The 14358-nt window shown below is 42.3% G+C and overlaps 2 protein-coding genes and 1 pseudogene across 4 annotated transcripts in view; 2 read left to right on the top strand and 1 right to left on the bottom strand.

The window, feature by feature from the left end:
* The first annotated feature begins 1343 nt into the window (after nucleotides 1-1343).
* CUNH11orf52 (chromosome unknown C11orf52 homolog) lies at nucleotides 1344-8526 on the top strand. 2 transcript variants are annotated; one of them, XM_040483003.1, is made up of 4 exons: nucleotides 1546-1828; nucleotides 6306-6343; nucleotides 7333-7391; nucleotides 7615-8526. In XM_040483003.1, exons 1-4 carry the CDS (start codon nucleotides 1797-1799, stop codon nucleotides 7861-7863), a joined length of 378 nt encoding a protein of 125 aa, XP_040338937.1. In that variant the 5' UTR covers nucleotides 1546-1796; the 3' UTR covers nucleotides 7864-8526. The 2 variants fall into 2 exon arrangements, with proteins under 2 accessions (XP_040338936.1, XP_040338937.1); XM_040483002.1 differs by lacking the exon at nucleotides 6306-6343 and having other exon boundaries at nucleotides 1344-1828.
* Nucleotides 3859-4404, bottom strand: LOC121035390 (ATP synthase subunit ATP5MPL, mitochondrial-like; annotated as a pseudogene).
* A 374-nt stretch (nucleotides 8527-8900) lies between the features above and the next one.
* Nucleotides 8901-14358, top strand: part of DIXDC1 (DIX domain containing 1) — a 77840-nt gene continuing 72382 nt past the window's right edge. The window contains exons 1-2 of one of the 2 annotated variants that reach the window (XM_040482968.1): nucleotides 8901-9035; nucleotides 10150-10241. In XM_040482968.1, the coding sequence (XP_040338902.1) occupies nucleotides 10185-10241 (57 nt within the window). In that variant the 5' untranslated portion in view covers nucleotides 8901-9035; nucleotides 10150-10184. The remainder of the gene's footprint in view (nucleotides 9036-10149; nucleotides 10242-14358) is intronic. The other variant, XM_040482973.1, reaches the window with a different exon arrangement.

Raw genomic sequence — 14358 nt, forward strand, 5'->3', positions numbered from 1 at the left:
TTTTTTAGAAAGTTTATTTTTCAAAAAATGTTTGTTTGTTTGTTTGTTTGTTTAAACCATCTCTACACCTAACATGGGGCTCAAACTCACAACCCCGAGATCAAGAGTCACATGCTCCTCTGACTGAGGCAGCCAGGTACCCCTAGAACTTTCCAAACTGTTTATCACCTAGACAACTTTCTCTAGAACACATTGCCTTTTGACAGTGTAACTTGGAATTCAACATGTGGATTAAAATTATTATTCTAGTCATGGACTGACTGATACAGACTTCAGTGGAATAATCAATTCCCTTGTTTATCACTGTAGACTTCTATTAATACTGCTTAAGGTAGATCAGGTTTTCTGGGTACCACAATACACTGTTGGTTCCTTTGGAGTTTCTGGTCATAAAATCTCTTTGATGTTTTTCTTGAAATTTTTCCTTTAAATTTGAGAGAGTGGCTGAAAAGGGACCAGGTTGTTGGAGGGCTTTGAGTGCCAGGCTAAGACGTTCAGATATCAGGATGAAAAGAATACTGTTGATGCTGGCACATAGAAGGGCTTGCTAGGAAGAAGCATAGCCATGAAGTAAAATGCTAGTGCAATGATCCAGCACAAGATGATAAAGTGAGATGCTTTGCCATCTGACAATTAGCTGAGAAGAAGTGATAACAATAGGTAGGACTTACTGAAAGCTTCCCATGTGCCAGGCTGTGGACTAGAACTTTGTATACATTATCTCACGTAATCTTCACCCAATCCTCTATAACTCTCACTCTCATTATGCCCATTTCTCACAAGGAGACAGGATGGGGAGGAAGGAAATGTCCAGTGTACGCTCTGTGGAGTGCAGGGCTGAGTGGTGGGTCCTGAACATCCACAAGGGGCATACAAATAACAGGGCATCTGGGCAGTGTGCGGGTGGGAGCCCTGAAGACAAGCCTTATGGGTTTCGCAAATTCTCCCAGAGCCCACATTTTCTATGGAGGAATTTGCTTGACTGTACCCTGCTCGCTGGTGAGTGCAGAATGCTTCTAACTTTGGGTCATTGGAGGGAGAGTCTGCCTTGAGTTGGAAGCAGAGATTCTGTAGTTCTGTACTGAACATGAGGAAGTGAGTGGTCAAGATGTGCTGAGAGGCCATTCCAGTCATAGAACCATGTGATTTCTGACCAGAAAGGGGATTAGGTAATGAGTTTAGTCCTCCTCTCTTTCACCATCGTGGAAAAAAAGTGATCTGCTCACATCAATTCCAAAAGCAAGGGAGGATATGAAAGGAACCCATTTCCCTAAATTAAAATTTCCTAGAGACTCCAGTATTCAAACCCAGATTCTGGACAGGGATAATGAGAAATTGATACTGATTACCTTGAAAGTGAAACTCCACTAAACCTGAGTAGTACCGGGAAACACAAGGTAAGACCCTTGACTCCATTGTAGAGAATATATTTCAATGACCGTGTGATGTAGTAGAGAAACATTTACTAAGGAAACCCAGAGCCCTTTGCCATCTCAGGTTTCTTTTCACTGAAGCTTGACGCTCAAAGTTATGGCTTCTTCAAAGCAGCTCCAAATCCCAAAGGTGAGATAGCTCTCACCTGGAGCCCACGTGTGTTCCTCTACCACTTGGCTGGTAACAGTCACCTGGGAATCATTCCAGCAGGTGGCTTCCAAAGTCCAACCTGCTAGGTTGAAATCTGACACTGATAGAGACTCCCCGGGAGCTCTTACTGAAAGCTAAACCAGGAACCAGGAAATGCACAAGCCTCTTTATGTAGAAAAACAGCTGGGCTCCCTCCGCGGCAACAGAGCACCATGGGAAACCGGCTTTGCTGTGGGGGACACTGGTGAGTAGGGGCAGGGGGTGGAGGGTAACATCTCTGTTCGTGGACACGCAGGCCAAGAGAATAAGAGAAAGAGTGCAGCTAGTTCTCTACCAACCTCCCACAGCCACCTCCCTCTGCCTGGCACACCTCCCGGGTGCCAACACCAGAGCATTACCTCTTTCTGTGCTCACGTCTTTCAGAGAACACAGCCAAGCCTGCTGACGGTAGAATGGGCCAGAGCAGGATGGGAATGGTGAATTGGCATGGTTTCTCTCTGTCCTTCTCTTCCTCTCCTTTCCTTTCTCTCCCTTCCCTTCTTTCCCAGATGATGATGATAATTAATTATAGCATTGGCGAGCTTGCTGTGTTCCAGGCACTTTTCAAACAATCTCGTTTACTCTTCCCCACAATGCTATGAGGGGAGGTGGCCTTACTCCTTCTGTTTTTACAGCTGAGAAGCTGAGGTTCAGAGAAGTTGACTTGTCCCAAGTCACATGGCTAGTGAGCAAATAAATCAACATTCCAATCCAGGCCTGTCTGACTTCACAGCCCAGACTTTTAACCACTACATAATTCTGCCCTCTCAAATCAAGGAAATCAACTTTGGAGAAATGTTTGTTTAAAGGGGTAGAAGTGGAGAAAAAGAGAATATCCATGAAATATTTGAATATAGCTTTCACACTTGTGTGACTTTCGGCAAATCCTGTAACTTCTCTTTTTCCTCATGTGTACAATATAGATAGCATGACCTGTGTTGTTTAGATCATAGGTTTGAAGAGCAGAGGATATGTGAAAGCCTCACAGTAAATTATTCATAGTGTTTTTACTGTTCTTTCCCAGAGTTGTAACCACTCCAATCTCCCGGACCTGGTTTTATCCTGTTCACTGTTTTCTTAGCTATACATTCCAAGCCTGGGTCAGTCTTGAGGATGTCTTGCTTGTGAAAAAAAAAAAAAATCATCATTATATTTAGAAAAATAGATAAGGCACATTGAAAAGCACATATGATTTGGAATCTGTACATTGGATTCAAGTCCAGTTCTTATTACTCATTCATTTATCAAACAAGTATTATATTGAATACCTATATATACCACGTATAATGACAGATGCAGAGGACGTAGCAATAATGGGAAATTTGGCCCCTCCCTCCTTGAGTAAGATACCAAAGTTCTAGGGCCTTAGTTGACCTCTCTGTAAGACGGAAACAATGATAAGTTTCCCAGAATTTTATCAGGATTGGGAGGAAAAAATTCACTTTTTAAAACTCTCAGATATCCCGTAGACACAGGACATTTAGGAACATATAAGATTTTCTACAGAAAAGAGTGTAACAACTTCTTTCACTTCCTTTGTTCCAAGTTTTCATATTCTTCATTTTTGGTTAATTTTTCCTCTGATGGTGGTAATCATAGCAATCAGCTTTCACTGATGCTCATTATATGTCAGGCACTTAGCTGAGTATTTTACATTAATTATTTTATGTAGTTCTTATGACAATCCATGGGGTTTAGGTTCTGTTATTATCCTTATTAATAAGAAAATGAAAGCCTGATTAAGCTAAAAACTTGCTGAAATTCACACAGCTAATCTGATAACATCAGTCTGGCGCTAGAGCGTGGCTAGAAACACTACCCCCCCGATATTCTAACCAAAATATACTTTTTTCCTCTTAAAATATTAGTAGATATTTTAAGTAGATCAATATTAGTAGATATTTTAAGTAGATAAATGTTGTTTCCCTCTGTTTCTCATTATCTCAATAAACTTACAGAGACTGATAGTATGACAACTAAAAAGATTTTTATTTTAAATTTATCATTAATATTATTATTATTATTTTCTGATTACAAAAGTAATACATTCACCACAGAAAATTTGGAAAGTATCAAAGAGCAGGAAATAAGCAACGATAAATATACTAAATATATTTATAGCAATCATAAATGACAGAAACATTTTAGTATATTTCCATGTAATCCTCTCCTTCCTTCCTTCCTTTCTTTCTTTCTTTCTTTCTTTGTTTTTTTTTTTTTTTTTTTTCTTTGGTGCACCTCACAGTTACATTTATTCATGCCACAAAGGAAACCACACGTCCACAAGTGTGCAGCAATGCTCCATGTTCCCATCTAACAGTTTGCTGAGATTTACAGCCAGACTGAAGCTCCACCTGACGTGTACTCTAAGTAAAGTGGGTTAATGATAACCATGAGCAGGTGCAGGACTGGAAGCTTTCAAAGCTTTACTTCTTTTACCCTGGTCTTATAAACGATGAAGCCTATGCACCCCATTCCTACCCAAATATCCTGGTAAAATTGGGTATAGTAGGGCTTCGTGGGGACCCAAACATTTTTAACAAGAGTTGGAAACATCTGGGCACAGGACCCCCTCCCGCTCCCGCTCAGCCCACCCCAACCTGCACAGTGACTCAGAAAGATCACCTCCATGCAATCCTTCTGAAATGTTTATGTGCATAGGTTTAATCCCAAAACATTATTATCTTTTTACTAACTTGACAAAGATTAAGATTTTCCATGCTATTGGGTGTTCTTCCAACATCTTTCTTTTTTTTTTTTTTTTTCAAATTTTTGAGAAAGAGGGAGACAGAGTGTGAGCAGGAGGGTGGGGGATGCAGAGAGAGAGACAGACAGACAGACAGACACACACACACACACACACACACACACACAGAATCCCAATGAGGGGCTTAAACCCCCAAACCACAAGATCACAACCAGAGCCACAGTCAGACACTTAACCAACTGAGTCACCCAGGCGTCCTCTTGCACAGCTTTCTTAAGTGGATGTACAATGTTCCATTTATAGAAGATGCCATTTATGTAGTCATTTCCCGATGTTGGACATTTAGGGTATTTCCTATTTTTGCAATTGTAAATAATGCTACAATGAGCATCCATATTTGCACCTAATTATTTCTTAGGATATGGAATTGCTACATCAGAGGATACACATTTTATGTTTAAGCCTCCTTATACTTCTTGTCAATTGCATTCTTGGAAAATTGAGTCATTTTTTTTCATACTACCAATACAGGAGAGTGCCCATTTAGTTTCCTGAATTCTGAGCTAAAAATAAAATCCTGTCAACTGTGAGTCTAACTGAATATTCCATTTAGGTTGTGTCCAGGCATTATATAGTATCCAACTTGGGAAAAGGCTCCATTCACTAAAATTGGGTCACCCAAATCTGTGACTTTAAAACTTATATTCTCTTCATCCATTTAAGTAGAAGTAAGTAGGAGAACAGTAGCAACAAGGGGGAAAGAATTAGAGGCTAAGATAAGGCTATGACCAGGCAGAGGTAAAAAATAAATTAATTAATAACAAAAATATAAAAAAAAAGGGGGGGGAAGAGGTGAAGTAGCAGAAGCAGAAAATAGAAGTAGAAAGACCTAGAAGTGGTTTCAGAGTTTTTTTCTTCTGAACCACCTGTAAAGTTCCACCACCGATGGTGACTCTATCTGCTCTCAACTCAGCAAGCTGCATTAAAACCAAAAGCCACACCAAAACACAAAACTCTGTCAGAAGTGTGGGAAAATCCTGATTTTTCCGCAGCAGTAAAATGGACATGATTTAGAAGCTTCCCTCTCTCTCTCTTTTTCTATTTAGTTAGCAAAAGAAGGAAATTTCATTAGGGAGACAGAGGTCAGAACAGATAGGGTTGGCGCTGGTGAGAGTTGGAAATGTACTAGCAAGAAAAAGCATCCGGAGTAAGCTTCAAACTATTCAGCCTATTTCCTCAGACAAGTGTTTTTCTCTGGCCATCAAACAGTTGACAATCACGTAGACACCCTGGCTCCACTAGAGACCCCAGGGGCTCAGGAATGAGGTCTGTCCTGCAGCAAGGGCAGGGGAGCTGAGTCACTCACCAAATTCAGAGCTCCCTGTGCTGTGGATGTTAAAGGTTAAATATCTCTCACTTTCTCTGTTAATTAAAAACAAGGACATGGAAACAGGGAGGGAGATTGCCTGTTAGAAAAGGGCTTGGAGGGGTCCTAACTAGTTAACCCTGGTTGTGGCAGCTTCTGTGACTCCCAGAATGGGAACCCTATGTTAGCAGAGACTGTGGAACAAGAAAAATAACAAAACACTGAGTGCTGTAGCAAGAGGGTCTCTGAATCCAGGAATATCCCATTTTTTGGCAGGTTTCCCTTACCCTCTGCTGGGATTAGCCTGTTAGACAATCCCAGAATAGCCCTCAACCCAGCTATATCCCTGGTGTGTTGTGCCTGATTGCCTGAGGCTGTATTTTGGGTTTGGTTAGGTCAGTTGTACCACTCCACCTTCCAGAGCCATCCTTGTGGGAGAGATGTGGTACCCTTGATAAACACTTTCTGGCTGGCTCAGGGTGAATCGTTGTTAGAGGGAAGTGAGGGAAGGTCATCCCAGAATGTTAAGGAGGCACAGAACAAATGATAAAGGTGGGAAGAGAGAGGCCAGGACTCTTACACGTGGGTGATCTGTGTTTCACTTCACAGGAGCTGCCCATCAACTTCCCAGAGGAAAAAGAAAATGGGTAACTGGGCTTTGGGGGCGGGGGCTTGGAGTGGTCAAATTAGAGAAGAGAAAGTACTAGAACCAACCAGTGTTTCTGGAAAGGGCGTAAGAATGAAAAGGAGTCGCAGCCTTGGAAGGGATAGAGGGAGACAGTACACCAGAGAAAATCTTTTGGTCACTGGGTCCCAGATCAGCTCTGAAATTCTGGGTCTCATTCTTTCTGTTATCTTAGCGTGGCAAGCTTGGTTGTTCATTCTTTCATTCAGCCAGCAAAAATGAACTGAACACTTACAGTGTATATGAGGTGCGCTGCTGGGTCCCAAGGAGGTAGAGGAGCACAAGAAGAGCTGCAAATCAAGTCTGAGAGACTTGTTTACACATAAACAAGAACTGCGATGTAGTCTGCCAGTGCTGTAATAGACTCATACTCACACCATGGGAGAATGAGGGAAAACACCAACGTCGAAGGAATAATAGCAAATTCTCAGGCTGGAGGAGGAGCAGAGGAAAGGGTATTTCAGGCAGGGCAATTATCTCATGTAGAAGGAAGGTAGGAAGGAAGGAAAGGAGAAGGGGAGGGAGGAAGGAGAAAGAGACTGACTTGATTGAAAGTGACCAACTGTTTGGTGTAGCTGAGCACTCACACTTTGCACTGTAATAGTCTGTATGATTATCTGTCTCCTCCAGCAGACAGTAAGCTCCCTGAGGCAGAGAAAATAGCCTGCTCATCCTCCAATGCCCAGAATGGGTCACAGAGCCCAGCATACAACAGGCTCTCAGCATATATTTGTTGAACTGTGTTAGGGGTGGGTGAAAACTGAGGATGGAAGATATCAGTGGCAGAGTGTGAAAGGAGTTTGGATGTGGGGATGGTAGCAGGGAAAGGGGTGAACCCAGAGACAGGGGGATTAGTTAGAAGCCCACTATAATAGTTTAACAGACATTCAAAGAGGGCAAGCTCAGGCAGCTCAAGAGATAATGGATTTAAGGTGGATTTCTGCCTCTCAGAAAGCCAAGCAAGACGGACATTGAAGCAGCAGCAGCAGCAGCAGCAGAATGGCACCAAGGTAATGATAGGCCCCCGTCCCTTCCAGGGGGCTGTTCAGAAATAGGATCTGAGGTTCCCGCTTTTTCACCCTGGGATGCATCTGGGTCATCTTGAACCAGAACTTGCTGGTTCTGTCCTACAAAGGAGCAGAGCGAGGGGACATCAGTATAGCTGACCCTGCTTTGCAGATGAGGGGCAAAAGCAAGCCAAGTACCTCCCTTAATGCTGTCAATTTCTTGCAGGCCCATGACACAACAGGACGTATGTATGAGCAGGTGTTAGAGAAGCCTGCGTCTCAGGAGAGGAGTCGAGGCCTTAGTTTGAAGGAAAACAGCTTACATTATGCAGACATTCAAGTGTACAGCTGTACCCAGCCACGCTCTGCTCTGGAAGTGAAGCATCTTCAGTCAGAAAATGCTACAGAATATGCAACCCTTCGCTTCCCCCAGGCCACGCCCCGCTACGACAGCAAGAACGGCACCCTGGTGTGAGCCTTGGGGAGGAAGGGCCTGTTTCTGTCATTTCACCACTACTCCTGTGGGGAGACTTCTGCTTTGGGGAATTGGCTGGTGGCCCAGAGATGGCTGCCACGTTTTAAACTTAACTCCAGAACCCCAGTGAGAGTCCCCCATTCTTGCTCTCTCCTCTAGGCCTACCTTTAATTTGCCACCGTGAGCTTGGAGTTGTTTCGGGGCTGGTTAGGGGCGGATGGAGTTCCACAAAAGGAGGGACTAGGAGGAGCATGCCAAAAATTTTTTGACCCCTACCTTTGCTCTTGCTTTCAAGAAAAGTGAAGGAAGAACAGGTTACCTCAGCACCTAAGTTGATTGTTAGGCTCAATTTGATGGTGTCTCTTTTATACACCTTAAATCTAAAGCTGAAGAAGAAGTGCTCTGGAAAAGCATTCTGAGTTCTCATACCAGCCCCCAGGGCTGGCTTGGGCAATTCCCTCAATGGTTGGGTCAAAGGTCTCAGAACCTAAAAAAGACAAACGAGGGCAGGGGTGAGGCGTGGAGGAAGCAATCCCCTAACCACCGGTTACACGTATTTCAAGTCACTGACAGCACTGCATGACCCGGAAACTCCCTTTGGCTGGACCGTAGGCTCTCGCAGGTGCAAAGTCTCTGGGATCAATAAATCGCATAAGGAACATGCCTGGTGCGTGTTGCGGGGTGGGGGTCTGCGGGCTCTACGTAAGTGCAGCAGGTCTCGCTTAGCCTAAGGGCGGCGGGGAAATCCAGACCCTTCGCGCCCTACTCCACAGGCCTTGGCTGAGCCGGAGCTGGGATGAGGTTTGCACGCCCAGGAGGCGGGCTCTCATCTGCGGAAGGGGGGGCGCTCCCTGGGCGGGATCCTGGCAGTCAGGAGGCGGAGCTGGCTCGGGCCGCAGGAGGCCGGTCCGGAAGGCAGGGGGCGGGGTCAAGACCCGCCGGGGGTTGTGGTCGGGGACGTTAGGAGGCGGGGCCGGACAGGCAGGGGGCGGGGCCCAGGTAAGCTGGGGCTGGCTCGCGCTGGCCGGTGGTGGGCGGGGCCAGGTCGGGCCCGGCCTCCGCGTCACCATGGCAGCGGGAACGCGGCGGCGGCGGCCCTGCAGCTGCAGCAGGCCGTGCTCAGAAGGGCTGGGGACAGAGATGTTGAACCAGACGGACCGATGAGTTAAGAGGTAGGTGGTAAAAGGTGGGAGGTGCCTGGGAAATAGAATTACCACTGGTTGAGCTTCCAGATCAGAAATGGGGACACACGGAGGCGTGAGATGGAGGCGGCGGGGGGGGGGGGCGGCGTTGAGGAGAAGGAGGCGGAAGTTTCAGGTTCTGAACCGCTCTAAGCCTTACAGGTTCTTAGGATGCCGTTCCTGATTCAGACTTTCAGAGCTTGGAGACCCGAGTAGTAATGCAAATCCCCTTTCAGTCTGTACGCCATCCTGCCCAAATACCAACGCCCTTCAGTTTATCCCCGAGAGGGATGATTCCTTAAGACTGACACAGTACTGAGAATGGAATCACAGCACGAGAGAGTTGTTAAATAATAGTACCAACTATGTAGAATGTTTGTAGTTAAAAAGCACTTGGAACAGTACATCGTATGTAATCAAATATCGGCTGCCATTATCATCAGTATCATCATTTTCCCACCCTGTTCTCTGGCACGGACCTAGTGCAAGTGGATTCAGAAGAAGTGACTAGAAAACTTCATCACTAATTGGCAGAGCAACTCCCTAGCCTGCTACTATTAACTGGGGGGCAATAAAGTGAACTTTATATCCAACGGTAACTTACCATGACGGTCAAATGTGACAATGTAGGTGATAAGACTTTGTAAACTTAAAGTACTACGTAAAACATTTCTGCCTTAAAATATAAATGCGGCCTTTCTACGTTAAAACGGAATTCCTGAGGGTGAATAGAAGTGCATGGCAGAAGCTGAGCTCCCAGTGTTTTGTCCTGATTGTCTTCAGAATCCTTCCTATGATCGTTGACTGATAAACATAGGGAGGAGGGAAAATGCATCCTTGCTTGACTGATAGGGAAGCATTGCTTTTTACTTTATTATTATTAAGCCTAAGTGGGTAGTTTTTAAAATGCCCCTAGGATAGCCCTGTTGTGATTACAGTATCTTTGGCTGGATTTCTTACTAACCAGGGTACTATTTCTGAAACTTTTAGATGGCATATGTTGGTAGATTTGGAGCAGGAGCCTGACCCTAATAGATTGGTTTATCTTTGGAATGTTTTTTTCCTTTTCTGTATTTTTGCACATTCTCCCTCTTCCTATTTTAAGGTGGCCCTGATCCGGCTTTTCTAGGCACTCTGAAGATGGGGACTCAAGTGGTTAGGAGACTCTGTAACTCCCTGCTGCCCACAGAGCCCTCTGTAAGTTTCTGGTGTACTGTTGAAAGGAGTGTGATGACATTAATGGAATTTTAGTACAGTTCTACAACTGGGGTTTCTCCATCAGGACTCAGATCCTGGAACAAAATTGTCATATATTTGCTTTCTTCTCTTGCTACCCCTTCTTGTGGAAATTCTAGCTCCCTTGATTCATTACTAATAAAATCAGGAAGATTTTATTGAAAATTATAGCAATTAGAATATATGCATTGTTTAAAAGATTTAAATGTTTGTTATAGAAATAATTCATGACAATTATAGAGCATTTAAGAAATATTGCAAACCATGATTTAAAAAAAAAACAATAATGCTTCCATCCAGAAGCCCTCAATGTTAATATTTTAGAATGTAGAATTTTCTCCTAGCCTTTTTATATGTATATTACTTACATATTTAAGATTAAATCATGCACACACTTTTTGACTTTTGCTTTTTTTAACTTAATGTTTGTTAATAAGAAATTGTTAAAATATTTGTTTTAGTAGGTCTACAAATGTTTGGTAAACATTATAATGATTCTAATTTTCTTGACCATTTTTCTGTTTGTTGGACTTTTAGGTTCTCCTCACCCATTGTAAATAATGAATTGATTTCCTCATTTAAGACTTCTTTTCCTTAGGGTTGAGTTCCAGAAGTAGAATCCCTACCTCAAAGAATGTGAACATTTTAAGTAACAAGTTACCTTGTAAAGGAAGAATCCTGGTGTCAAATTATATATACATCCTCCAGAAAGCTGAGAGATAGAAGGCTTCTTGGTAGAAATCTGGCTACCTCTTGCAATGAGATCTTAGGTTCTGAAGAAAGATGATTTCATCATAGTTATGAACCCTAACATATTATGAATGTCAGTCCAGAGGTATGGGGGCTTGTTGTAGTGTTTACACAGTAGAGAAATTCAAGGATTACTTTCAAAATATCCACCAGATGTCGCTAGTCTTAATCTAATTTTTACCCACAGGATTACTAGCAGATAACTTTTGAAACATGAATTTAAAAGATTCATGTAGAATAGATTTGCATGTCTGCTTAAATACAGTTTATATTAAGCACTAGCATCTGGTGATTACTTTGGCAACATCCTACTCGTCTCTTACCATTCTGTCTCTTTTTTCCTTTTTCTACCCACTCAGTCTGTCACACTCACCCTGTACACTCTGTCCCCACATACTAATATTGGATTCTCAGTTTTAGTAGTCGTCCTTTTACTATTCTTTTTTTCAGTCTTGTTTCTTGCCTCTATGTGTATTCATGTATTTATGTTTAACTGTGAGTTCCTGAATTTTTGTCTAAAAGAATAGAACGTGGCATATAATGACATATAACAGATCCTCAACATATATCTAGTGGATGTTTAATGAAAAAAATGCATTGATGAAGGAGAAGAAAATATAGGAGGAAACCAGGAATTATTTATATTTGTCTTGGAAATACACTGAAAGAGACAAAGATTCACACTTCTTTTTTTTTTAAATAAATTTATAAATTTATTTATTTATTTATTTTTGATAGAGAGCTCAAGTGAGCAAGAGGCAGAGAGAGAGAGAATCCCATGAGGTGCAGAGAGAGGGACAGAGAAAGAGTACGAGCCCAGAGTGGGGGCTTCATGCTTAATGGACTGAGCCACCCAGGCACCCTAATTCACACTTCTAAATTATAATTAAGTGCTAAGTGCTATAATATAGAACATGCTATTAATGTGATTTGAAGTGTGGTTCCAAGAGCAACGGTTAAGAAAGAATTCTTGAGACATTTTTGGTGCCAAAAATGTGTTTTTATTATAGCACAGGGAGAGGACCCTTGAGCAGAAAGAGCTGCCCCGTAATTGTGAGGTGCGACAGATTATATATTTTTAAGTTTGTGGAGGGAGCAGGGGGGAGTATAGATAGCATAGTTTCCAAGGAATTTCTGTATGCTGAAAGCAGGGACTACAGGACCTTGGAGATCTGGCTGTTGTTAAGATGAAGTTGCTTTTAGTCCCTAATAAAATATCAACATTAAGGCAGCCATCAGTTCCTTGATGAATGTCATGCTCTGCATGCCTCAGATATTTATCAGTGGGCTGCAAGTTGTAAGATTTATTTAGTTAAATTTTCTTGCTTTTGTTCTCATCATGATGACTTTTGAATTATATAGACTTTTAAAAAATGCTTATTTATTTTTGAGAGAGAGAGTGTGAGTGGGGTAGGGGCAGTTACAGAGAGGGACAGAGGATCTAAAGTGGGCTCCACAGTGACAACAGTGATCCCCATGTGGGGCTCAAATACACGAACCATGACATCATGACCAGCGCCGAAGTTGGACACTCAACTGACTGAGCCACCCAGGCACCCATGACCTTTGGATTATAAAAAGAGGAATATTGATTTATTGAGCATCTACTTATGTGCCAGGAAATATTTTTGGTTCTAGAGATAAACCAGTAACAAAACATAACAAAATTCCCTGCTTTCATGGACCTTATATTCTGGGCAGGGAGAGACTGACAATAAGCAAATGAGCAAATAAATATAGACTATAGAGGACAGTGATGAATACTAGGAAGAAAAATAAAAATAAATCAGGCAAAAGAAGTTTGGGAGTGCCTGAGTGAGGGAGTGTTGTCATTTTAAATAGAGTGGTCAGAGAAGGCCAAAGAGATAAAGTGATATTTGAGCAGAAACCTGAAGAATGAACCATGGGTTATCTGGGGCGTGGGGGTTCCAGACTGATTAAAATCAGATCCATCCTGATTAAGAGAAACCAAAAGTAGTCACAGGAGTTTCATGAGGAAGCAGAACTTGAGGTAGGCATAATAAGGATTTGAGTAGCAGAAGCGTGGGACATTCTAGACAGGACAGTCATGAAGGCATGGGAGGCAAAAATGAGCCCTGGAAATGTGGGAGACAGTGAGGAGCCTGCCAACCTGAGCATAGGCAATTTGGGGGACAGCCGTAAGAGCAGGGCATGAGGAATTTATATCTGATGGGAAAAGGGATTATTTGAAAACATTTGAGCATTTGAGCAGCAAGATGAATGCATTGTCTAAGGAAGATTAAGGGGTGTAGACTAGCAGGAAAGCCTGGAGACAAAGAGAGCAGTTTAGGAGCCAGGACACGTTTGTAGCCTTTGCCGGTAGATGTGAGCCCTTTTGTGTACATTTATGCTGATGTCTCTGAAGATAAATGCAGTAGAAATTGTAAACATACATTACTGCCAAGAAACTCGCTAATGTATGAAAACAGAAAAAGATTAAGAAATTATTTCAGGGTCATTTAAAATATTTCCATTGACAATTTTAATTATTTGTTTATTCAGACTGCCTTTCTGCTTCTTTATAGTCATTAATGATTGCCTACAATAGATGTATTAAATTTACATAGGTATGAATTTCACACATTTTACTTCTACATAGGCAGAAGTCCCAGTCAGAATTTTTACCAAATGACAGTTCTGTTTAAAGCTCAAAGTCTTACTTAGGCTAACATGTTATTATCTGTGTTAATATAAGTGATGAATGAGTTTGCCAGTGTTTCCTCCACTCATTCATTCATTCATTCATTCATCCAACTAAACACATTTACTGAGTAACTTTTTTCTTTAAAGTTTATTTATTTATTTTGAGAGAGAGAGAGAGAGAGAGAGAGAGAGAGAGAGAGAGAAACCCAAGCCAGTTCCATGCTGTCAATGCAGAGCCTGATGCAGGGCTCAATCCCACGAACCATGAGATCATGACCTGAGCTGAGATCAAGAGTCAGTTGCTTAATCCACTGAGCCACGCAGGTGCCCCGACATTTACTGAATACCTTTTGTGTGGAAAGCATCATATAAGTATTGCATAATGATTAAGCCAGACTTTGGTTTCACCACTTAGCAGCAATAGGATCTGGAGCAAATTACTTATCCTCTAGACCTTTCTTTCTTCATCTATAAAATGGGGTTAATAAACAATTCCTACTGTTTATGGTAATTGTGACCATCAACTGAGCTAACATGTAAGCACTTAGTATTGGACTTGGCACATAATAAAAGTTCAATTTTGCTATTATTATTGTTGTAGATAGATATTTGTGTAGCTTTTAGTTGGTGAGGTAAGTCTCTGCCATTATTGTTAAAATCATAT

This window comes from Herpailurus yagouaroundi, unplaced genomic scaffold (genome assembly GCF_014898765.1).
Source record: "Herpailurus yagouaroundi ecotype Mexico unplaced genomic scaffold, PumYag 161, whole genome shotgun sequence".
NCBI classification, from domain to species: Eukaryota; Metazoa; Chordata; class Mammalia; order Carnivora; family Felidae; genus Herpailurus; species Herpailurus yagouaroundi.

Coding starts and splice junctions, on each gene's coding strand:
- CUNH11orf52 (XM_040483002.1), top strand. CDS start 1,738: ATGCACAAGCCTCTTTATGTAGAAAAACAGCTGGGCTCCCTCCGCGGC. Junction 1,829..7,332: donor CTTTGCTGTGGGGGACACTG/GTGAGTAGGGGC, acceptor TCTGCCTCTCAG/AAAGCCAAGCAAGACGGACA. Junction 7,392..7,614: donor AGCAGCAGAATGGCACCAAG/GTAATGATAGGC, acceptor AATTTCTTGCAG/GCCCATGACACAACAGGACG.